Source organism: Kogia breviceps, chromosome 2, assembly GCF_026419965.1.
Source record: "Kogia breviceps isolate mKogBre1 chromosome 2, mKogBre1 haplotype 1, whole genome shotgun sequence".
Lineage (NCBI taxonomy): Eukaryota > Metazoa > Chordata > Mammalia > Artiodactyla > Physeteridae > Kogia > Kogia breviceps.
This window is the reverse complement of record NC_081311.1, coordinates 134,702,084-134,728,092: the sequence shown is the minus strand read 5'-3', so window position 1 is coordinate 134,728,092 and position 26,009 is coordinate 134,702,084. Positions and strand designations below refer to the sequence as shown.

The following is a 26,009-nucleotide window of genomic DNA, read 5'->3' as shown; positions in this document are numbered from 1 at the left end:
CCAGTGACCTAGACAAAAGCCATTTCTTTTGATTCTCACTCTCTGCTCTATGACCAGTTGATGCCCCCGTGTTAAGGACTAATTTTTTTTTTTTTTTAGTATGTTGCCTTTGGCAAACTAGACATCTTTATATAATTTTCTAATTCTTTTTTCCTTTGATTTGGACATCTGGATAGTTCTTTGATGTATTGTTTAGTAGGACCTGGAATTATTTGTTTATCCCTAGTGAAGCTGAAGAACCACTTTTTAAATTTATTCATTACAAAAATTTGTAACAATTAAGCTTTGGTTCTGTGTGTGGGTATGTGTACATGTACATGCTCATATGAATTCTTCCCTTCCCAGGAATCCCAGCACTTATTTTCTTAAGTTCTTTGCCATATTTGATGGAATAGATCACCCTTTCGTCTTGATTTTTCTTTCTTCCTTTTATTTTTTTTTGGTCTGTGCCATGTGGCATATGGGATCTTAGTTCCCCGACCAGGGATCGAACCTGTGCCCCCTACAGTAGAAGCATGGAGTCTTAACCAATGGACGGCCAGGGAAGTCCTTTCTCTCTTCCTTGGTCCTAATTCTCTTCTTATATCTCAGCTCTCTTCTGTTTTTTTTGCCACTACTTCCTTTACCCATTTTCTAAATTTGGAGGTACCTGAATCCACAGTCTTAGCCTCTATTTACTCTTTCAGAGAAAACATCTATTCTTTGTTGAGTTTTTGGTTGTAGTGTTTTGAATAGTGTCCCCCCAAAAGATACATCCAAGTCAAGGATCTAGAGATGAGATAATCCTGGACTTAAGTTGGGCTCAAACCCAATGACTGGTGTTGGTATAAGAGGGTAGACACGGGCACAAAGACACAAAGGAGTAGGCCATGTGATGACACAGATGGAGACTGCAGTGGTGCTGCCACAAGCCAAAGAATGCCAGGAGCCACCAGAAGCTGGAGGAGGCAAGGAAGGGTTCTCCCCCAGTGCCTTCTGAGAGATATGGCCTTGCTGACACCTTGATTTCAGGCTACTAGCTTCCAGAACTATGGTAGAATAAACTTCTGTTGTTTGAAGTTGCCCAGTCATGGCAATTTGTTACAGCAGCCCTATGAAATGAATACATCAGCTTTGTATTCCAATCCCAATATTGTTCCACTTGCAGTTTGAACTCACGGTTGCTTAGTGACTCATCACTACCTGGAAATCAACGTATTTAAAATCAACCTCACTTTTTTTTCTCTCAGATTGAAAAGCTCAAGATCATCTTTGATGTTCTTTATTTTTATTTTCACATCCAATTAGTGACCAACCCTTCATTCAGTCTCCCTTCACAATATCTCCTTGTCCCTTTTTTCCATTCCCTCTGCTAAAAACATGCCTCAGGGAAATCCAGGGCCAGGAGGGTAAGGAGAAGGTCAGTACTTAACTTGTCTTGCCCCTTCTTGTCTTCAGAAGACAAAGAATGTGGCAAACTGCCACATTTATATTTTATAATTGTCACTCCCCAGCTCAGAAACTTTGGATAGCTGGCTGTTATTTTCTAGGCATTCACGGTCCTCTACCAGCATAACAATTTGGTGGGTATGGAGGGCTCTGCTTTTCTCCCTCCCTCTCTCCCTCCCTCCTCCCCTCCCTTTCTCTCTTTCTTTCTAGCTATATTGACATATAATTGACAAATAAAATTGTAAGCTATTTAAAGTACACATTGTGGTAATTTGAAATACACTGTGAAAAAATCCCCACTATCTATTTAATTAACATATCCATCACTTCACATACTATTATTTTTTTTTTTGGTAAGAATACTTAAGTTCTACTCTGTTAGCGAATTTCAATTATATAATACAATGTTGTCAACTATAGTCACTATGTTTTACATTAGATCCTCAGACCTTATTCATCTTATAGCTGAAAGTTTGCCCTTATTTACCAATTGCTATTTCCCCTACCGCCTAGCCCGAGGCCACCTTTTCTACTCTCTGTTTCTATGAGTTTGATTTTTTTAGATTCCACATATAAGTGATACCATGCAGTATTTGCCATTCTTTGTCTGGCTTATTTCATTTAGCGTAATGCCTTCAAGGTCCATCCATGTTGTCACAATGGGCAAGATTTCCTTCTTTCCCATGGATGAATAATATTCCTCTGTGTGTGTGTGTGTGCCCGCGTGTGTATCACATATATATATATTTTAACATATGACATCTTCTTTGTCCATTCATCCATACATGGACACTTCGGCTGTTTCTGTATCTTGGCTATTGTGAATAATGGTTCAGTAAACATGGGAGTGCAGGTATCTTTACAGTATCCTATTTTTATTTCCTTTGGATACATACCCAGAAATGCAATTGTTGGATCATGTGGTAGTTCTATTTTTAATTATTTGATGGACCTCCATACTGTTTTCCATAGTGGCTGCACCAATTTACATCCCCACCAAGAGTGCACAGGGATCCCCTTTTGTCCACATTCTGCCAGCACGTAGCTCTTATATTCTTGATGACAGCCATTCTAACAGGTATAAGGTGGTATCTTAATGTAATTTTGATTTGTAATTCCTGGATGATTAATGATGTTAAACACCATTTCATGTACCTATTGACCATCTTCTTTGGAAAAACATTTGTTCAGTTCCTCTGCCCATTTTTTAATTGCTTTTTTTTTTTTTTTTTTGCTATTGAGTTGTGTGAGTTCTTTATATATTTTAGATACTAGCCCCTTATCAGATGGAGTGATCTTACTTTCTCTGAATTTGTCTCTCTTGTGCCTTTTTATTTTGTTTTAATTTATGTATATTTGCAGGTAGTATATTCATATGATATATATTTCTAAAGATAAAAAGGAAAATACAGTGAAAATTCTCCTTTCCTACCCTGCCGCTAGCCAAATTCTTATGCCCAGAGGCAACCACTAACAGTTTCTTGTATATTCTTCCAGACATAATCTATATATACTCAAGCCAATATTCAACCTACATATGATTTTTTTCTCAGATGGTCACATGTTACATGCATTATGTTATACCTCACTTTTTGATACTGAATGATATATTTTTGATATCCTTATCAGTACATAAAGGGCTTCCCTTTTTAAAAGCTGCATAATAAATATTCCATTGATGGATATAACATGTTATGGGGTGGGTACCCCATCCTCTAAACATAAACATTAAGGTTATTTTATTGTTTAAAGCTTATAGCATTGTTAAATTTCCCCCCCTTTTTTTCTTCCAAACCACAGGGTGGGAATTGTGTTTCACAGAGAAATTCTGTAACATAGTAGGTGTTCAAGAGAATTGATAAGTAAACTTTTAACCACAGCTTTCACACAGCCAGGTATAGTATTGATATATACAATGAGAATGTCTGTCTAATAAAATTTTAGTATTTCATGTGTAGATCTGGTAAATTTTCAGAAGTACTTGGATAACTTAAAAATTGCTTACATTTACTTTTATAGTAATTGGCCCAAGTAATTCTTGGCACTATTCTTCTTAAGCTGTTACAAAAAAGCCAGAATTTTGGCAAGGTTGTACTGAAAACTTAAGGACTAATAACTAAAAGGTAGTGTGCATTACATAATGCATATAAATAAAATTGAGCCCTGAATTGAAATTTTTTATAGTGTTAGATGAAAATATTCAGGAAACTCAGCAAAACTTGTAAGTTTATAGGTGAGTTTTACTTATTTTACTGTTTGCTTCTTTTAAATTTAAAATTGAAGAGTCATTATCACTGGAGACATTTTATATCTATTTTAACAATTTCATTTTGAATTTGAAATTTTAAAAAGGCACTATTTTTACGGATTAAAAGTAATACCAAGCTGGGAAAAAAATTACTGGAAAAAACCCCAGCAAAATCATTTCCAAGTCTATGAAGAATTTTGGATATATCTTTATCCTGTAATTTTTATTGTTTAGGTGGTAAGATAAACCACAAGGGAGCGCTGTTTAACAAAACTACCGCATTTTGATTTTTCCATTTTTTTTTTTTTCCCCAAAGAGTCCTTTGAATAAAGCAGAAAGAAAATATTGGAAATAGTTACATTATATTAGAAATAGCAAATGCTTATCTCTTGTGGGTGAAGTGCCTGAAAACAGAGCTAGAGAGATAAATAACAGTAATGCATAACAAAGTGATTTATAATTAGCAGTTTTATTCATTTGAGCTTTTATCTTAATGTTCTTTTAAGTAATCATTGATATTATATTTGCCTTAGGCTTACAGATAAGTCAGTTTATCTGTAGCTTGGAAAAAATATTGTCAACCACATCTATTTTATGCTTTTTGGCTGTCTATATTTAATAATTTGCCTCATTCCTCTAAGGCATTTCTCAATATTGGCAAATTAAGGTATTTGGATAGTGATTTTAGAGCATCTACTGAAAATATTCCCATAAAAGGCTGTTGATTTTCTGAGCTAATTTTGGCAACCGATTGTGCAGTTTCCAAAGAGGATTCAATGATGATCCCAGTTAATAAGATAATTTATCTTAACCTTTTTGCGGAACATTTCTGCATCTAAAATTCTATCCACCTAAAGAATATATTTTAAAGACTACATAGTTTACTGTCGTTGCTACAGTGTCCTTTGCATGTCCCTGAATCTCCCTGTACTCTTTTCACATGGTTTCAGGTCTTGTGTCATTTTCTTTGTAAAGGTGAAATACATTGTCTTCTATGGAAATGTTCATTTGGAAGAGAAAACTATCCAATTAAAATTTCTGGCAGTTTTTCCTCGTACTCTTTAAGTGCTTTGTGAACATGATTCTGCCTGAAAATGTGAAATGCCATTTGCACAACAACATATGTAAGAGCTGGCTCATGCTGTCATTTACATGGACTAGATCACATGTATTACTGCATAAAATGCATATAGTTATTTACCTAAGATTGTCATTTACTTCATACATGACAGAAGTCAGAAATGCAGTGGCATTGACTTAAATTAAAAGTGACTTAGAATTCTGGGATTGAAACTAAGTTCAGAAATCCAGTTTCCGTCCCGTGTCTGCTGACCAAGTACCTGTGAAGAGCACATCTAGTGAACTCAGTGGCCAAAGGATGTCCTAGTATTATTGACAAATTAACCTTTTACGCCTATTTTACATTTGAAAAAGAGGAAGGAGAGTTGGACAGAAGCTGTAGGTAATCTTGACCCACTGAATTCACAGAACCTTTTGGAGAATTCTTCATTTTTTCATATTTGGTATGGCTTTGCTGCTTGGTTATGTGAGTATACAACAGTGAATTGTTTTTCCCGGGCTACTAGCATGGCACCTCGTTTTCTTTAGGATATTGGCTTTTGGCTGGTAGCACAATAAGGAATGCTCTTGATTGGGCATTTCACTTGGTCTCATTTTGCATTCTGCTGCAAACACTCAAATGTTGAGAAACTGAAATTCTTTGCCATATACTCTTATGCAAGTGAAATTTAATACTTAGAGTGTTAGTTTTTTAACAGCTGATTTGTTTCTTTAAAAATATTTGACATTTTTCATCTTTTACCCAATTTCATCGTTTAATATTTATCATGCTTTACAAGCAGATAAGATGATTGATTGTTATATGATTTTAAAATGTGCAAGTATATTTGGTCTTAGCTTCACTTAATGAGTTTAATCTAGTCATTTTATGCAGTCATTAAGGTTGTTGTAATAGAGCATATATTTATAATTTTTAAGAAATATACCCCTTTTTAGTTTTTTTCTCCAGGTTATCTCATAACATTTGATTTTTTTTTTACCTCCACTCTCCACTTATATTTATTATATAGAAAGTGGACCACACACATAATTCTCCAATTGCCTAGGAACAGTGGTTGTCATGGCATTTTCAGCTTGATATACAGGATACAGCTGTCTGTACTTCCAAAAATATGACTTGTTTCATTCAGTAGAGAAATGTACCAGTGCAGTATAATATTTAATATTCCTCCTCTTTTAAGGCTTTCCCAGATATAAGACATACTTTGTATTGTAGTTTTCATCAGATTTTCAAAGGGTCATAATCACACAAGAGCAGAAGTAATGACTAATGCTTATATATCACTTACTAATATTTCAGACAAGGCTCAACCACGTTGCTCATTTAATGCTGTCGAAAATCGTCTGAACAATTACTTTTTAGGTTTCTGCCAGCTTTACCTCTGACCTAAATGTAAAGAGCTATGCTCATTATAAAGTTGCTAAATTTTAAAGAACAGTACTATTCAAAGAACAATAGGTCATTTATGGAATTTGTGTGGATTTATCTTCCTTATCTAGCTTTCCTCTCTGAAATACGTATACTGAGTTAATAAAATATCATTGAAAATAATCAATGTTAGGGTCTTCCTTTACAACTTCTCATAGTATGAAGTTTACTTAGCCTTTCTACCACTGTGACATTTGGGACCTCATGGTTTCAAAGACATGCCTTTCTCTGGTTACCAGCATGTTAACAGAGGTCAGGGTGGAGAGAAGCTGGCCGCTTTCCTGGAGCCACAGTGATAAAATGGTGAGGTCACTTGGATAATGCCTGCCATATACAGCCTTAACTCTCTTTCTGGGATGAACTAAGTTGAGCTTGTTCCCTTGATTTCTCCTTTACTCTCATTGAGGCCCTAAATCAGTTACCTATAGATGTTGAGTATTCTCCTGCCCTGCTCCTAGACACCCCTCTGTTTGATCACTGTGACCGCAGAGAACTATGGTTACGCGGGCTTCTCATTGCGGTGGCTTGTCTTTGTTGTGGAACACAGGCTCTAGGCACGCAAGCTTCAGTAGTTGTGGCGCACGGGCTCTAGAGCGCAGGTTCAGTAGTTGTGCACGGGCCTAGTTGGCTCTGCAGCATGTGGGATCTTCCTGGACCTGGGCTTGAACCCATGTTCCCTGCACTGGCAGGCAGATTCTAAACCACTGTGCCACCAGGGAAGCGCAGCACCAGCCTCTTTTTAACTTGTTCCTGATCTCTGCTATTTCCTGGTTCATTTTGTCTTTTTCCATTTAAGATGTACTACTCAGGCCCTTATCTTTGGGCATTTAAAAAATGTTATAAGGGATTACCACTAATAAGACTTGGTTACACGCTTTCTCAAAGTATTGGAGGGTTGATGAAATGAAAGCAGATTGTCTCAGGGAGAGAATGTAAAACCCTTGCAAGGATAGGTGTAACACAGGTTGTAAAATTTGTGTTTTGGTTTTATTCTGATATGCATGGAGAAGGACTGGAAAGAATTATATTGTGGCAGAAGAAACCCTAGTCTCGCTTGAGAGAGAGTCTTGGATCTGTAATACGCCTATTATATTCTTTGCTTTCGGTCATCTTTCTCATTGTCTCCTTCATCTTCTACCTTGAAGAACAAGCCATTGAACTTCTTTATGGTTTGGGTTTCTCCTCTGTAGAATAACGTTTTGTAATTAAATTTCCAGAACTCTTTTTCAACTCTGGTATTATAAAATCTTTTTTTTTTTTAAATAAAAGTTGTTGTTGTCATTTAAAATTGGCCTTTGGCTTCCCTGGTGGCGCAGTGGTTGAGAATCCGCCTGCCGATGCAGGGGACACGGGTTCGTGCCCCGGTCCGGGAAGATCCCACATGCCGCGGAGCGGCTGGGCCCGTGAGCCATGGTCGCTGAGCCTGCACGTCCGGAGCCTGTGCTCCACGATGGGAGAGGCCACAACAGTGAGAGGCCCGCATACCACCAAAAAAATAAAATAAATAAATAAAATAAAATAAAATAAAATAAAATTGGCCTTTAACAGATTAAAGTGTTCTGCTGCAGGGACCTTTGGTTTGATCAGTGTTACCAGACAGTGGTATCTAGTCTTGGTATTACTCCTCTAAAGATTTTTGAACCCTAAAGAACAATAGCTAAATGAAACATTGGCTAACTGATATCTTTCTCCCTGAACTCCTAACTGTTACACCAAAGTAAGCACAAGTGTTTTGGGCATCACTTAAAAGATGTTGAAGACAGAAAATTTGAGGAAGATACGCTCAGGTTAATGAGTTTGTTAACCAGAGAACACAGATGTTATCATTGACTAATCGTGAGTTTAAAACTAGATGATTTTGAGAGAAACCTAGTGGCAATCGCAGCCACTCAGAATCCTCTGAAGAGATTTAATTTTTTGTTAGTAACTCAAAAAGTCACAAGTGAAGAGTGGTGGTGGTTACTTTGATACCTGTAAGTGAATCCGGCTCTAATCTCATTGCTTCCTCTCGTAGAATTTATTTCAACAGATTGATAAACACCCTTAAAATTGGCAGAACAGTTGCCTGCTTACAGTGTGGATTTAAGAGCTCCAGGCTCTGATACTGCTGCCCTATTTCTTCTTTCCCTAATTACAATCATCTGGTACCTGGAATGTCGCCCCTACTTCTTATACCCCTTCCCTGATGACTTTTTAAAATCTAAGTTGACCTAAGCAAGAATTTCAGTGCTATAAATGATGTTAAAACAGGTTTATAGACAGAATAAGAAAATAGAATATGTAAGTCCTAGATTTTTAGGAGTCTGGAGGAAGTGCTGTCCAAGGGGCAAAATGGTGTAGAAGGAGATTCAAGGCAGCAAAATAAACTTGCTCTGGACCCACCAAAAGATAACATGTTGCGTGAAAAAAAACATTAAAAAGAAAAAAAGAGGGCTTCCCTGGTGGCGCAGTGGTTGAGAGTCCGTCTGCTGATGCAGGGGACGTGGGTTCGTGCCCCAGTCCGGGAAGATCCCACATGCCACGGAGCGGCTGGGCCCGTGAGCCATGGCCACTGAAACTGCGTCCAGAGCCTGTGCTCCACAACAGGAGAGGCCACAACACGTGCGTTTGTGTGTGTGTGTGTGTATACAGGTATAAGGTAAAAGGCTGGACACCAAAACTTCTATGAGGTGACCTGTATTAGCTGAGATTTACAGTAATTTTTCTTTTCTTTTTTTCCTCATCAATGTATGCACTGTTTGCACCTCATAGGAGATTGTGCTAATTTTATGATCAAATTAATAATAAAACTGATTTCATTGTAGTAAGAAAAACTTACCTTCAGAGCTTTGCCTATTTTGAAATTCAATAGAATATCTTATACTTCTATATTACATTCACTATGGTATAATTATTATATGTTTTGACGTTTAAGAAAATTGATTTGTTGTTCTAGTTGTAAAATTATTTTAGAATTCTCCTATCAAGAGTTAAGAGTTAAAGCTTGACCTTCAGTTATGTGAAAGTTCGGTCATTAGGATACTAATGACTAATTCATAGTCAATTAGGAAATCCTAATGTCAATTATAAGGTATTTTATAATATTTTATAGCATTCATTGAGAATGTCTGCATTGGAGAAAGATAATGGGAGTCCGTCCCTTAAAAAGAAAAGAAAATTATATGAGTTTTAAGACAATTTTATGAAATTGCTTAAGCTCTCTTTAACCCAACTCCTCCTCACACGAGAAATCGTATTATAAACAAACTAGAATCCAAAAGCTTCTAATAGAAACATTTAACAGGACTTCCCTGGTGGTGCAGTGGTTAAGAATCCGCCGGCCAATGCAGGGGACATGGGTTTGATCCCTAGTCTGGGAAGATCCCACATGCTGCAGAGCAACTAAGCCTGTGGGCCAAACCTACTGACCCTGTGCTCTAGAGCCTGGGAGCCACAACTCCTGAGCCCGAGTGCCACAACTACTGAAGCCTGCGCTCCTAGAGCCCATGCTCCACAACAAGAGAAGCCACCGCAATAAGCCCATGCACCGCAACGAATAGCCCTTGCTCGCCACAACTAGAGAAAGCCTGTGCGCAGCAACAAAGACCCAACGCAGCCAAAACAAAAACAGAAACATTTAACGATGTCATTGATTGAAGTTGGGCCAGTGTATTTCCATCCTTTGATTTAATCTTTTTTTAAAATTATTTTCCTATTTGTATTCTTCACTCGTAATCAGAATATATTGATTTCAGTGACCCACATCTTATAATTCAACTGTGATTAATAAGTGATCTAATAACAAGTACAGAGCTAGTACTAAGTAAATCTATTGAATACCATTCAATTCTATTTTCTTCAGCTAAATTTAGTTCCATTTTGAACCAGTGAATTCTGATCTGGATGTGAATTATGAAGGATTAACTATCTGGCATGGTTTTCAACTTGACCTTGCCACTTTCATTAGTGTATTCTGTTTCTCTGTGCAGTATTTTTCTTTTCACAGACTGTAAAATTCAGTGATGTACATTCCTGTTAGAGGTGCAGTTTTTGCTGAAGGCAGGCAGACTTAGTGACTCTAACTAAAGTAAATAATTGAATATCTCTAATTATTAACCAAAGTGCTTTTCCCCATAGTAAGAAGAAACCTGTCTGTTTTCTTGTGTTGTGAATCCTTTGGACTTAAATATAATTTGATCTCAACTCCTTTTAAAAATTTTCAGTCATAATTTGACCAAAGGAAATGTACCTTGGCTAGGTGGTAAAAGCTAAAGACAGTTCTAAGCATTTCTTTCATTTTAATTGTTCACATTAAATGTATGAAATATTTCAGATTTATATACTATAATTCACTTCTGTGTACCCCTCACTAAGAATTAACAAACTGGTGTTAAATATTTAGCTTTTATTAAACTCCTTTAAGGTATGATGAAGCTGCCTGTGGTGACTTAAAGGTGGAGTTTTACACACAGTGGATTTAGCTTGTGCAGTGGACTAAGCACAAGTTCCTAAGTTGTTTAAGGTTGATTATAACTGAGACTCACCCTAATAGGACTCCTACCACCGCCATCACTAAAGAAAGTACAGTCTTAGAATAAGTACCTCCTTTTATCCACACTTTTTACTCTAACCTCTACACTACAACTATCGTTTGCTTTTTTTTTACACTTTCACATACTTGAAAATAAACAAATTACACGTAATAACATTAGCTACTACTTATGGAGCGTGTACTATATACTAGGTGCAGCACTAAGTGCCTTACACAGGTCCTTTCACGTGAGCACCCGGCCCCTAGGAAGCAGGTGCTGTTACTTTTCCCAGTTTGTGGAGAAGGAGGCAGAAGGTTGCAGGGACAATAAATGCCACGTTCCCCGTTCAAGCCCTGGCATCGACTCCAAAGCTCATGTGTTTGGTAACCATTACACTGGCTGCCTTCCAACTTGCAAACCCTCTGTAAGCTTCTTGCCAATTAGACAAAGTCACACTCCAAATCCTGGGTAGCCACACTCAATCCTGAGAAATGCAAGAGTAGATCTATTGGGAGCCTAGTAAGGAGCATATTCCTGAAGTGCACAGAACAAAACGGGGCTTCAGAATGCATGGTGGCCTTCCTCGCCCTTCTTTTCTTTCTTTCTTTCAACATTTTATATGGGAACTCATGACGCGTTTACTTAAATAACTGCAGTAGTTTAGTACGTCTACTTCTTAGCAAGCTTGTGTGCTGGATCCGTATATTCTACACGTATCCCACGGTACACGCCAGTTTTCTTGGCTACAGTCTATTTAGGAACACCTAGATCTTCTACCTCAAATGCCCCTTCTTTCTTGCAGGCTTTTACCCAAGAGAAGGATGTTTTCCGTAGACATAGGGTCCTGGAGTTCCTCCATTTTAGTCTTATTAGCAGAGTTTTAGTTCACACAAAATAACTCCCAAGTTTGATTTTCTTTTGGCTGCTGCTTAGCTGATTGAAATTATTTTCTAAGTCTCCTTAAACACACACACACACACACACACACACACACACACACACACACACACACACACACACAAATAAATGTAAAAACTCTTGTCTCTGTCTTACAGGACAACAAGAAATGTATATTAAGCTATTTCCTTGAATGCTAATACTAATATCACTCATATCTCAGAACAAAACTTATATTCCTTTCACTCATCTATGCTGATTAAACTCACCATTCTTATTCCTTCAGAACTCCTGCGTTGGCCCATCTTATGTCAGTTGTTAAATTTACATTTTTGTCACCAAGTTAGTAAGCTCTTACCATTGATTATAGCATTGAATCTAGTGATAGTGATGCAGGTAACATAAGTTGACCTGGTCACATGCAGTGACAGTCATGTTCTCTTCAAAGGTCTTCGTTCTTAGTCCCTATGATCCAGTTGGTCTGGAAACATAAGTCCATTTGCTTTCATGACACGCCCGTACAATAGAGGAAGGGGGTAAATCTTATGGAATAAGGTTGTAAAGCATGTGCTCCCCCAAGATGTTCATGGCTTTGCCCACCTAACGTGCATTCCCTCAACTGTCTTCACAAATGCTATTAAAACTGTTTTAGCATTTGTAACACTGAAATATGTGTATTTGGACAAATTTTAAATTCTTTATCCATAGAAATATAAATATCCTGTACAAAAAAAGGTAGCTTATTTTAAGACCTCTAGGGTGATAAATGAAATATATGAGTTTATTTTTATTCTGTCTTTGAGTTATTAGGTCTATATAAATTTCTGAGCCTCTGTATATACATTCCTCCCTTTTTAATCTCTGTGCTATTTGCTTTATTATATTATCACCAGAATTTAAGAGCTCTAACACCTAAACAGATACTACTGTCTGAGAAATTCATGTTGTGACTGCTTTTATCAGGTAACAGACCAATAAATGACAGTGTCTGGGAACCTGACCTAAAGGGGAACACGGGTTGTTATCAGACTACATGAAAGCAATCGGCCCAAACATGAGAAACACGTTTTCAGCATGGAATTAGAAGGAAAACCAAATGCTGCCATGACTTCATGCATTCACCAATTACTTATTGTTCACCTACTGTGTTCCTACTGATAAACTAGGTCTGTGATAGGAATGAGGTCATGCTTGAATAGGGCTTTACAGAAGTAAACTCATCAAGAAATAAAATGACGTCTTCTACTGCTTTTGATGTTTTAGAGCAATATTTTAAAAAATGAAGTGTCCTATTGTTTTAGGAGAACGTTTGGCCTTCTCCCTAACAATCCCTAAATTTCTCACTTTTATAAGATAGCAAGTGAAGGTTTCCAAACACAGAGACATATCATCAATTAGAAGATTTTAATTTAAACTTTATGTCCTATTCAAAATGATACTTAAATATGGCTGATCCATCACTACATTTCTTTCCCAGCTCTTTGTCGCTGAGGGCCCTTCTCCTAATTATTTCAGAGGTCCAAGCAGCAGTTGAGGGCTCACCCACGGGGTTGGGAGGGGGTGACCCTCTGATTTAATCAAAATTGGCTTCAGTGACTCCGAATCAAAATCTGGGTTTGGATGGCAGACTTTAACTCTTTTCATGCTGGATTATGGAGACGTCTGAAGAGTTCTGTAGGAGGGACCAGGGTAATGAGAGGAGAGGAGATTGGTGGCTGCAGCTATTTACCAACTGGTATGGAAGAAGTTTAATGTTCTGATTACCGATAAGGTCAGCCTGGTGCCACCCTGTCTGACCCCCTTGTTGACATGAGTTAACCTTAGTGAGAGGTGTGTTCCACCAAGTGCCTGCCATATGGACCTGACTCTGCTTCTGCCGGTGTGAGATGAGCTGCCTTCCACTTTTGTCCCTAACAGAACTGGAGGTGATGACAGCTAACTCAAACTTTTCTCTGTGAGAGCAGGCTTCCTTTCTTCTCTGGCAGAAATATTATAACATTACAAGATAGTAAATTTGCTAAATTTTTTGTGGTATATAGCAAGACATAATGACTGATAAACATCTTATGAAGTAGGCTGCTTCCCTTAGTTGTACTTACATCGTCTCTTAAGATAGGAATGGCCCAAGCTTTACATACTCTCCTAGTCCAAGTTTATCAAGGCCTTTTATTTGCAAATGAAGAAGGCAGTATTTGGTTCATTTCTTTCATTCACTCCACACGTATTTATTGAGAAACTTCTATGAGACAGACTTTGTTCTGGAGACACGGAAGTGAGCAAAATAGGAGGAAAAAATATCCGTGCCCTTAGAGTCACACCTGGTGGAAGCAGCAATAAACAAGGTAAAGAGGCCAACTCTGTGGTATCTTAGAGAGTGATTAAATGCTGATCGTAAAGATCAAGCTGGGAAGAGGTAGGAATTGTTGAGGCCGGATGGGGGAGGTCAAGGAGGAGCTCACTGAAAAGGTGACATTTGAGAAATGACCTGAAGAAGATGATGGGGTAAGACATTAAGTTATCGGAAGAGCATTCCAGGGACAGGGACAGCAAGGGCAACCACTCTGAGGTGGGAGCACTCCTGGCACATTGGAGCAGCTGTGTGAAGGCCAGTGGGGCTCAGTCCGCCCCACACCTGGAGAAGGAGGTGGGCAGAGAGACCTAGGAGCCAGGTCGCCAATGGCCTTAGAAGTTATTACAAGGACTTTAGCTTTTCTGTACCAGTTGGGAAAGTATTAGTGGGTACTGAACCAACTGCCTTCACCTGATTTTTATTTTAACAGGATCCTTTGCTGCTATGTTGAGGAAGGACTCTAGGGAAGCAATGTGGAAGAAGCAATCCAATTAGAAGGTTCTTAGTGATGGTTCACTCTGTGGTAGCAGTTGAGCTAGATGGGCCAATAGGATGGACTTGATATGGATGGAATGTGAGAGAGAGGGGACATGGGAGGGTGACTCCAAAGTTTCTGGAATGAACAAATGGAAGAATGACTTGCTATTTTTATTGAAACAGGGAAGACTGTGAGAAAAGGGGTTTTGTTTTGTTTTGTTTTGCAGTAACGCGGGCCTCTCACTGTCGTGGCCTCTCCCGTTGCGGAGCACAGGCTCCGGACGCGCAGGCTCAGCGGCCATGGCTCACGGGCCCAGCCGCTCCGCGGCACGTGGGATCTTCCCGGACCGGGGCACGAATCCGCGTCCCCTGCATCGGCAGGCGGACTCTCAACCAGTGCGCCACCAGGGAAGCCCCAGGGTTATTTTTAATGGGGGAGATGAAAGGAGGATTATCAGGATCTTAGTTTTAGACATGCTGAGTTTGAAATGGGCTTCAACATTAAATAAAGATCAGACAGAGGTCCAGGATGTGGACATAATTTGGAAATCATCAACATATAAATAAGACATAAAACCCAGAGATAGCAGACATTACCAAGAATGAGTATAGATTCTTAAAGAGAATATGTCCAAGGACTAGATGAAAAGGAACCAACACAGAAAACAGTTCAGATCTTTGCAGAGTAAGGAAATAGTATTCTGGATATAAGAAAAAGAAGATTTTAGAGGGTGGTCAACTGTTTAATGCTGCTGCTATGTCAAACAAATGAGTTCTAAGAAGTAACCACTGATTTAGTCATGAGGGAGGTCACTGATGACTTTGATAGTGTAAAGGAAAAACTCAGTTTTCTACCCATGTAGGGAAAAAGCCAGTTCTTTCCTACTGTGTGTTTCTTCCCTGTGAGTCTCCTTTGCTACTCACACAAAACATTTCACTTCTGTTCAACCAATGTGTGGAGGTTTTCCCCACACCACCAAGCAATTTTTAGATACCAGCATTCAGCTAAATTCTGACACCATCTATCCAGAGACAACATCAGATTCCACAGGATAAGGGCTCAGTCCCACAAGACGGCCCTCCCTTTCCTACACACACTTCAGGCACCAGTCACAATCCCAAGTTATCACCTCTGCTCCTGACCAACCAGCTATTGATTAGAGATTCCAATGACCCCCTTCTTGGACTTCAGATGCCAACCACAAGTCCAGGTTGTTACCTATACTTCTGACCAACTGGCTATAAATCAGAGGTTCCTTCGACTCCCTCCTCAGGTTTGATTAATTTGCTAGAACGGCTCACAGAATTCAGGGAAACACTTGCTTACATTTACCAGTTTCCTAAGGGATATGGTAAAGGATATAGATGAACATCTAGATGGAAGAGATGTATAGGGCAAGGTATGTGGGAAGGGGCATGTGGCTTGCACTACCTGTCCAGGTATGCCACTCTCCCAGCGCCTCCACGTGTGCACTGACCTGGAAGCTCTCTGAACTCCATACTTTTGTGATTTTACGGCAGCCTCATCACATAGGCATGATCCGTCATTAACTCCATTTTCAACCCTTCTCCCTTCTCAAGAGAATGAGGGCAGGACTGAAAATTCCAGGCTTCTAATCATGACTTTCCCATGACCAGTCCTCATCCAGGAGCCCATCCAGAGTTGCCTCATTACAACAAAAGGTACTCCTATCATCCAGGAAATTACAAAGGTTTCGGGAGCTCTGTGTCAGGCACTGGGGCCCAAGACCAATATTAGAACAAGAGATGCTTCTAGTGTTCTTGTCACTTAGGAAAGTTCAAGGGTTTTAGGAGCTCTGTGCCAGGAATGTGGGCAGAGACCATTAAATATTTTCTATTATCTCACAGATAGGAATAGTTTTAATGGATCAAAGGTTGAGAAAAATCTGATTGGGGGCGTTCAAGTGGGAGATGAGAAATTGGAGGAAAAAAACTATGAATAACACTTTTAAGCGGGTTTGTTGTAAGGGGAAAGAACAAGAGGGCATGGCAATAGGCCAGGAGGCACTGGCCAGCCTGCTGACAGTCACATGCTGTGAGTTGTGAGCATTAGCTGTGTATAGAGTCGAGGACCTCAAATGACCTTGCCTTTGGTAGACATATAGATTTTTGAAATGTTTGTCATTGATGTATTGTGCTAAAAGGAGATTAATCAAGCCAGTCTTAATGTACAAATATTCTTCCCTTTTTCACTTCTTACTTTACATCCAGTATTTTCTCTAGATTTTTCTTTGAAAGCTAGTTTTTAACTGCATTGCCTATGAGTCTTCTACATTTTAATTAGTTGTTTACATGCCGGCCTCCCATTCTAGCCTAACTTTCTTGAGAAGCATCATATTATACTTTTCTTACAATATCCGTCTCTGACACGTGGCGGATACTCCGTAAATGCTTTCTGAATGAATAACCATTATGTTCCCTATTGGCATATGACGTGTTTGATGTAAAGGTCAGTGTCTTCCTAAAGTTTGCTGTTCATTTCTGAATAGAGATTCTATGTGGTCACTTTGTTTTCCATAGAGTTCCTGTGGAGCGGGCAGAGTGAGGACGGGCTCTCTGCAGCTCGGTAGCACATCCGGTGGGAATTCATCTTTGAAAAGGACAAAGCGAAAAGCACCTTCCCCACCCTCCAAAACAGCCCTGCAACAAAGTGATGAACATAGTCACGTGACTGGTAATGTTACTTTTCCCATTAACATTAGTGTTGTGTTTTCTTTAATATAGGCAATAGAAATGATACAGGTTATAAATCACATCTTTTTATTAAATATTAGTACTTAAACTTAGGCTTTTAATTAATTGATTTTAATAGTAATACTTAGATAGTCCCTGATTATTCTCACTACCTTTGAAAAATCTGCATAACAAAATTTAAAATTGTACAGCTCCATTATCCTAAAATGAGCATGTTATAATTTGCGAGTCTATTCAGAAAGATACTGCCTTTCCAGGATTGACTACATGTAGGATTGGGAATCAAAATAGATTTTAGCTGTATCACAGCTAGACAAGTACAGTGGCTTCTAATAAGGTTATGGCTATCTTTTTCTGAATTATATAAAAATGACTTAAGGTACTAAGGAATTGTTTCGTTGGTGAATGTGACTTGCTCAGAAGTTGTGTTTCTTCTGTCTTCTAGCCCTGCAGTCGGTACCTGCAATTCCTACAGCCAGTGTTTTAGAAGCAAACTCTTCTGAGGGCCTGTCCAGCCCAGGTATGACACCTCTGTTCCACATCATGTAACCACTGAGAAAGAACTTCCAGGACAGTTGAGGAATGAATCTAGTTGTAACGCTCTGTATATGAAGGAGATACAGATGCTTTGTCTTCATTTCCCACATTATATAGTATGAAATGAAAAATATTCCTCTCCCTGAGTTCAGAGTGTGAAACACAGAAATCAAAATTTTAGTTCTGCGGTGGTACCTTGAGTGCTTTTCCTACTAGGTCTCCTGCTTTTCCTTATGCAATGTCAGGTTGCCATTTATTAATCCTCTCCCCAAGAGGAATGACACATCTTAGCTAGGAATGTACCTTGGTGTGTTCAGAAGAAAACTTACATGAAGGTGTTAAGCATCATTCTTTATGCAACTGTTGTAGGTGTGAATTCATATTGTCCTAATCTGATGGTAAAAATTTATTATGAAATATTTTCTATTATATGGTTTTATTTTGGATTCTCTCCAGATAAGTGAACTTTCAGTAAAAATCTAATACTGTTCCTTAATATTTTTTTTGTTCCTTAATATTTTTAATAATAGCTATTTAGTAGCTATAACTATGATAAAATTTCTTAATCGTTAGGCTTAAAGTTAGGTGTAAATGAATATGACAGACTAATAATGTTTAATCAAAATAGAATATTACTATGTCAGTACTTTAGCATGGAAATAATTTGATAGGTATAAAAATTGCTTAATATAACTACCTAAGTTTTATAATTCACATTCACAAATACAGAAAAACTCAGAAGCACCCAAATGCTCCTGAATCTTTAATCCTTAGGTGATATTTAGGAATTTAAGATTTTGATATAGAATTCTCCTTTCCTCTGTGATTAAAAACACTGTCATTAGGTAACTGGTAATGATTTTTCTCAAGTCTTACCCAGAATAATATCAATGATACAATTCTGTTTCACAAAGGAAATTTATTAAATAATATCGAACTATATAAATGAAATGAGAAGATTTCTGAAGTATTAGACAAAAGTGGCTGCTATTCAAACTTTGCTTGATAGCTGTTTTTCTTTCTTTTTTCCCCCTTTTACCTCTTCTTGTTTAATGCATGGCTAATTGTGAGTTAACATATCTAATTTCTTGTGAAATGCTTCTTGGTCTCTGCTTGCTTAATTCTGTTTTCTAAGTGCCATTTCCACAGATTTTACTTCTTTGGCAGAATCCTCCCTTGGCCCTGGGGTCCCCGGTCATGAACAGTGCGCTGTGCCCCAGCTGCCGGCCGAAGCCCCTCTCTCGGAGTGCCCTGGAACGCCCGAGGTAGCTGCCGCATCTCTGCCATGTAGGTGACCTGGCCTTTCTTGCCTGCTGCTTTGTTTAAGACAGATTGAGATGTCATCACATTTAGATTTGGTTACTTGTTGATTCCTTGTGTAAAAATGTCTCATAGAAAAAATAGTAGTTTCTGCCTTGTCACTTGAAATTCTTGGAGTTTGATGTTTTCCCTAATCACATAGTGAATGAATATGGCAACATGTAAGATGATAAAATCAGTGGCTCTGAAGGATTTCAGCTTCTCTTCTATTTAGCTTTCTGCTTTTTGGCAAAACTGTTTGAACTTTATTATTTTCAACATATAACTATATAAATGTAAAAGAATACATATATATTTTTTCTTTATTGAACTACTCTTGTTATCGAGGCATGGCTTATTTTCTATAGTATTGCTTTTGATTGGGATTTTTATTTTTAAGTGATCGAAATTTTTTCGTTACAAGATGGCAAAACTTCATAGTTAGGTAATATTTGAATTCTATCATAAATAATTTTACTCAATTTTTGACTCAGAAAAAGTCCTATTGCCTCAAACCAGTTGTTTAAAATCAGTATACTATCATACACTCGTTAAAGGAATGAAAAATTGTGTGGCCAGTTTGGGAAATACTTTAGCAGGTTTTTTTTTTTTTTTTTTTAATAAAAATAAGGATTCATTTTCTATATGACCCAGAAATCCCACTCCTAAGACTTCTCAAGACAAGTGAAAACGAATGTGTATACAAAAACCTGCATGTGAATTATTATAGCATTTATGTAATTGCCAAAAATGGGAAACAACCCAATGTCCCTAAACTGAGGAATGGATAAACAAAATGTAGTTTGTCCATACGTTGGAATACTACAACCTCGCCAAAAGAAGGAACAAATAACTAATACATGCAACAACATGGCTAAATCTTAAATACATTGTTAAATGAAGGAAGCTAGACTTAAGTGGCTAGATGCTGTATGATTTCATTTATATGACATTCTTGCAAAGGCGTAACTATAGGGATGATTGCTGCCAGGGGCTGGGGTTAGAGAGAGGAATTGATTACCAAGGAGCCTGGGGGATTTGGGAAGCTGATGGAATTGTTCTACATCTTGATTGTGGTGGTGGTCACAGAAAGGTAGGTAGATAGATGTCAAAACTGGACATTCCAAAATGTATTCCAAAAATGATGAATCTTACTGAAATTATACCTCACTTTTTAAAAATAAAAAACAACTCTGTCAGAAATTACAGCAGTGTCTGACACAGTGAACATTTTTTGAATAAGTGAATTTTTTTAAAAAAAGTTCACCAGAATAGATTTAATCTAATACAGTTCTGTTTTAGCAAAGAGTAGTATCTGTCAAACAATTCTGCCCTTTTGACCATCTCCGGGAAAAATACACAAGGTGTCCCAAAAGGCTCAGTGAAATTTTAAGCTTTAATAACTTATAAGATGCTACAAATTAAGTTTAATTATTTAAATTTCTTTTACACATATTACATTTTGTGAATTTTAAATAATTTTTAATATTTTTTGTTTCAGTCAGTTTTGCAATCTTTAGAGAGACTGAAAAAATTAAGATAAATATATTCAAATTATATTAGAAAGCTAAGTAAGTGTAAAAGAAACTTCAACAATTATAATTTCAAATGATTTTTTATAATTTTCTAAACATATTTTGGAAGTTGTTATATCTTACAGCTACACTAAAGTTTTGGATACTCTGTTCTTGGAAAGTGAATTCTCTTCCCTTAAAACATGTGAAGCTGAAATATGATAGTTGTGATCTAACGTTTGTGAAAATTATTCACTGTTCACAGCCCCCACTTCGTTTTGTTGCTATTGCTGTAGTTCTAAAATTTGGCCATAGCATAAGTCTGTTAACACATACAAAACAAACTTGATTTAATATTTTTTAAAGCTTGGAAAAAATCTGTACTAGTCAAACAACAAAGTGTGAAAGTGCTCTTGGTTAGAATTTTTAAAAAGAATCACAGCCTTTTCTAAGACTTTTAATGACAGGAATGCAGTTCAAATATATATATTTAAGAAAGCCTGTATGATGCTTATAACTACTCTTATAAAACCCCAGAAAAATAATTTGAAAAGATTTCTGAAACATGTGACTCATTCTTCATACTTTGAGACCAGTTTCTCAGTGAGGACCTCATACTTAAAGAAAGTTGCGGACCTCGACTTTTTAAAGAAAAGTTGTGTATCTATATAAAACACATGTGACGGTAAAGAGAGAAATAGGGAGAAAGATCAATAATTTGCTGAATGTTACCTCAGTTAATATAATTTCCAAAAGAGCTTAATATATACCAAGGAGCCATCTATAAAACATACTTGCACCTAAACCATAATGGCCTTTCATTTTTCCTTGATACACAGTTTTCAAATTATGGACATACACTCTTACTGTATAGATGTAATATGCTACTGTAAAGGCATAATATTGTACATTGGCATCAAAATAACTATTCCATGTCATGATAAAGCAAGATTTATATATATAAGTATATACATATATTTGTATATATAAATTTACTTAAAGTCGAATTCTTTTTTTTATAAATTAATTAATTTATTTATTTTTGGCTGCATTGGGTCTTTGTCGCTGCACATGGGCTTTCTTTAGTTGCACCGAGCGGGGGCTACTCTTCATTGTGGCGTGTGGGTTTTTCATTGCGGTGGCTTCTCTTGTCGTAGAGCACAGGCTCTAGGTACGTGGGCTCAGTAGTTGTGGCACGTGGGCTCAAGTGCAGGCTCAGTAGTTGCAGCACATGAGCTTAGTTGCTCCATGTCATGTGGGATCTTCCCGGACCAGGGCTCAAACCCGTGTCCCCTGCAGGGGGATTCTTAACCACTGTGCCACCAGGGAGCCCTTAAAGTCAAATTCTTTATTGTTTTTTTCTAAGTAATCTGTTTTTTACTTTACAACAAAAATGTCATTTAAATTCCCCATATTTGTTTATTAAAAAGCACAAATAGCATAATTTTCTGTCTATATACTTAAAGATAAAATTAAAGAAATACATTTTAAGTACTTCATATATTCTTCAAATATGTTAAACTTTTTGTTAAATTTTGTAGATGTGCTTATCACTATAATCCAGTGCTATACTATCCTTTTTACCCTTCTATTGTGGTAAAATTAAACTTTGTTCAGCTGCTATTATGTAAGTGGAAGTGTTGAATTATATTTATTTTTATAAATTTATTATTTATTTATTTATTTATTCTTGGCTGCATTGGGTCTTCGTTGCTGCGTGTGGGCTTTTCTCTAGTTGCAGCGAGTGGGGGCTACTCTTCATTGCAGTGCACGGGGCTTCTCATTGCGGCGGCTTCTCTTGTTGCGGAGCTAAGTGCGTGGGCTTCAGTAGTTGTAGCATGTGGGATCAGTAGTTGTGGCACACGGGCTGAGTTGCTCCGCAGCATGTGGGATCTTCCCGGACTGGGGCTCAAACCCGCGTCCTCTGCACTGGCAGGCGGATTCTTAACCACTGCACCACCAGTGAAGCCCTGAATTATATTAAAATAAGCAAAGATCCAGACCTCATTCTTTGGTTTAAATTTACTTTCACAGCTAGTGTGGACACCAATTGCTTAGGACATCTCCTCTTTTACCCTGTTGGCCATTTGGTGTTAGTGTTAAGAAATTATAATAAAACAATTTCATTCAATGGACTATCAACCACAGCTATTAAAAAGAGTCATACACACATATATTGATATGGGACGACCTTTAAGACATAGTTAAGTGGAGGAAAAAAGTTAGTGTAAAACATCAGGTATATTATACTTCCACTTATATTAAATAAACCAAGAAATAGAGAGAAAGAAGGAAATGTATGTATATCTGCTTAAATGGTATAGGCTTATTATACTTTCTGATAATATAGAGGAAAAAAAACTGTTAAGGGAAGTTGCCTCTGAGAATCAAACTGAGTAGGAGTTAAAATTAATTTTTGTTGCATAGTACTTATTCTATTTGTATATTAAAAATTATATTAAGCATCTAAGTAAATGGCTTTTCACCTTGGTTGCACACTAGAATCACCTGAAAGAACCTTAAGAAACTTCTTGGTCCCTCCCTTCAGAGATTCTGATTAAACAGATGTGGATTAGAGGTGAGCATCAGTATTTTTAAAAGATGCTCAGATAATTCTCAATCATAGTTAGTACTGATAATTACTGAGTCAAACTTTATAAGTATACTTGGAGCCAATTTAAAAATCTCGTGTTCTTTTTGTTTACATTTAAAGCCATTGCATCAAGGTAAAAATCATTTAAATTGAAAGATACATTCTTAAATGAAATATATAACTTGAAGCTTATGAGCTTAAATAACCTCTTTTTTCTACCATGAATAAAACCGAGAGAGACAGCATATTATTTTTAGAAATGTATGTTGAGATAATCTGATTATATGTTAACATAATTATTCACCATTAGAAAAGTATTTTTACTATTAGCTTTGAATCAGAATTTAAAAGAGTCCAGCTAATTATTATTTTAAAAATTCCTTCCTTGCCAGGATTGCACAGGATGAATGAGGCAAATTAATATTTAGGGTTATATCTTCATTTCTTTGTAGCTGGAATAAGCTCTGATTACAGCCTTGAAGAGATAGATGAAAAGGAAGAACTGAGTGAAGTGCCTAAAGATGAGGCTGAAAATACTTCTCTGAAGTCGCAAGACATTCCTACTGTATCTACTGATATAACAAATACACTGAAAAATGATCCTGACTCAGCCCTTGGCAGTGATACTGGAGAGTCCTCACAAAACTCCAAAGAAGAAAAACAAGAAACTAGAAACACAGATGGACAGTAAGTAGTCTGTATGCCAGAAGTGGTGGTGGTGGTTTGTTTAATTGATACTAGTCTTCTGAAATGTAGAACTGATATTTTAAACACAAGTATAGTCATTTCTTTAGCTTATACTTTATCCCTTTTACAACCATTTAAAAAATGTTTATTCATAAAGCATCAATTTACATGTGATTGTTTTTAATAAAATAAAATCTAACAGTTCTGGTATCCCTGTGGCAGATCAACCATAACAGGTAGTTATTTTGTATGAAGATTAGCATTTTTGTTTGTGTTGCATTTGGTTTGCCTATTACCTATTTGGCCTAAATGAAATATTTAATTTTCAATTTTCACCAAATGCTCCTGAAGAATTTTTACTAACTGCTATATAAAACAATTCTGCATCTTAGAATATGATGTTAAATCACTAGTATTATTTTTACAGTCAACTTTATGAAGCACAGAATGCACCTTCCCCTTGGTCCTAGAAATCAAAAGTTATAGTATACTTACATTCTGTTAGAAATGCCACACTATGAATAAAGATGAAATCAAGTAGGCAAAATAAACCATTTTATCAAAGTTTTATTATAATTTGCATGGGATTGTCTCCAAATTAATCTCTCGTATCACCAAAAAAACCCCCAGTGAAGTCAGTTCACATCCTGACTTGCCACAAGCTGACCTTGCCAGATGCAAGGAAAATGTCTATGAGAGTACATTTCATTTAGTTCCTTTTTCTTTAAAAGATAATAATTGATAATAACAAAAAGACACTGTCTTGGGGAAAGTGTCCATTTTACCAAGCTTCTTACATTTTGTAACAGGGTCACCATATGAAAGCTAATGTTTCATAGCATTTCCTCTCAATTGTATTCTTTCTTTACTATTAAATTTCTAATATTTGGCAGAAAAAGATGATTATTCCAGTCCATCTGTCTTTGGAAATTATTGCCTGTTTTATCATCATGTATGTGTGTGTGTGTTTCAATAGTATCAGTATATAACATACAATATCATATTTTACAGAGGACCACACATTATGGTATGTAATTCAAGCAACAAAGCGAGGGTAGTTGACAGTGTAAGAAACCTGAGGTCACCGGGCCCAAACCAGGAGAATGGTGAGTCCTATAAACACTAATAGCCAACACTTTCATAGCACTTGCTATGTGCTAGGGACCTTTCTTAAATACTTTATATATATTAACTCATTTAATCTTGTATATTAACTCATTTATGGGTATTATTACTTCAGTCCCATCTTACAGATAATAGAGCCACAAAGACATTATGTAACTCACCTGAGGTCCCACAGTTAGTAAGTGGTGAACCTCAAATTTGAACTCAGGCAGTATGTGTTCAATACGTGTTTATTCCAAAATGTGCTTCTACCTACCATGTGTTCTAATGTTATTGTTCTTAAATCTTAGAGGTTATCTAACCTGGATCTTGGATCTTAAAGATGTATACTCTGATGTATACTTAAGATCTACTTCTCTTTTTTCCTTCTACTGACTCCCTAACCCAAGCCTGTTTTATTTCATAGTTGGGTTGCTATACCTAAGATGAAACTTGTCTGCCTGATTTTTCAGGCCCAAACCATCTAATTATGTAATAGTGCTTACCAGTATTTCCCACTCCCACCCACCCCCACCAAATCAAGACAGTTTATTCTCTTTCTCATGATATATTTCACTCAGTTCTATCATTAGGCCTATGCTCATTTTTATCTTTGCCTGGAAAATAATTTTCCACCTATCTTAACTCATTCAACTATTATCCAAATCCTGCCACTTTACTTATTCTGTTACTTGATTACTAGAAGCCATGTAGTTCTCTGTCTTGACTACTCAATTGGATTGGACAGTCTTCGATCATAGAAATTATATCTGATACTTTGAATTCCTTATAGCAGAATACTGAGATATGGTTTAAATATATATTTAGGATTGAATTTCAGAAAAGTGATACTATACAAATAGAAGATGCGAGGAATACACAATGGTATTTTAAGGGGGTATGAAGGAAGTGCTTATTCTCATAGTCCAATCTATTATGTTAATATATAAAACTAGGTTAAAAGAGTCATAGAAAACATAGGGATATATATATATAAAACATGGATTATCCCAATGTCACAAACAAGATGGACAGATGGATATAGATATGTCATTTTATATATGTTGTATGTGTTGGTTAATTTGAATATATATGTCTCTGACTCATTTTCCTCATGGTCAATACCATCCTGAGATACAA

The 26,009-nt window shown here is 37.0% G+C and overlaps 1 protein-coding gene across 15 annotated transcripts in view; it reads left to right on the top strand.

The window, feature by feature from the left end:
• COBLL1 (cordon-bleu WH2 repeat protein like 1) overlaps positions 1 to 26,009 on the top strand; it is a 159,706-nt gene that overhangs the window by 120,847 nt on the left and 12,850 nt on the right. For 10 of the 15 annotated variants that reach the window (XM_067026204.1, XM_059052375.2, XM_067026203.1 and 7 more), the window contains 5 exons: positions 16,962 to 17,115; positions 17,581 to 17,655; positions 18,840 to 18,959; positions 23,531 to 23,765; positions 24,777 to 24,871. In XM_067026204.1, the coding sequence (XP_066882305.1) occupies positions 16,962 to 17,115; positions 17,581 to 17,655; positions 18,840 to 18,959; positions 23,531 to 23,765; positions 24,777 to 24,871 (679 nt within the window). The remainder of the gene's footprint in view (positions 1 to 16,961; positions 17,116 to 17,580; positions 17,656 to 18,839; positions 18,960 to 23,530; positions 23,766 to 24,776; positions 24,872 to 26,009) is intronic. The other 5 variants (XM_067026207.1, XM_059052377.2, XM_067026206.1 and 2 more) reach the window with 1 other exon arrangement.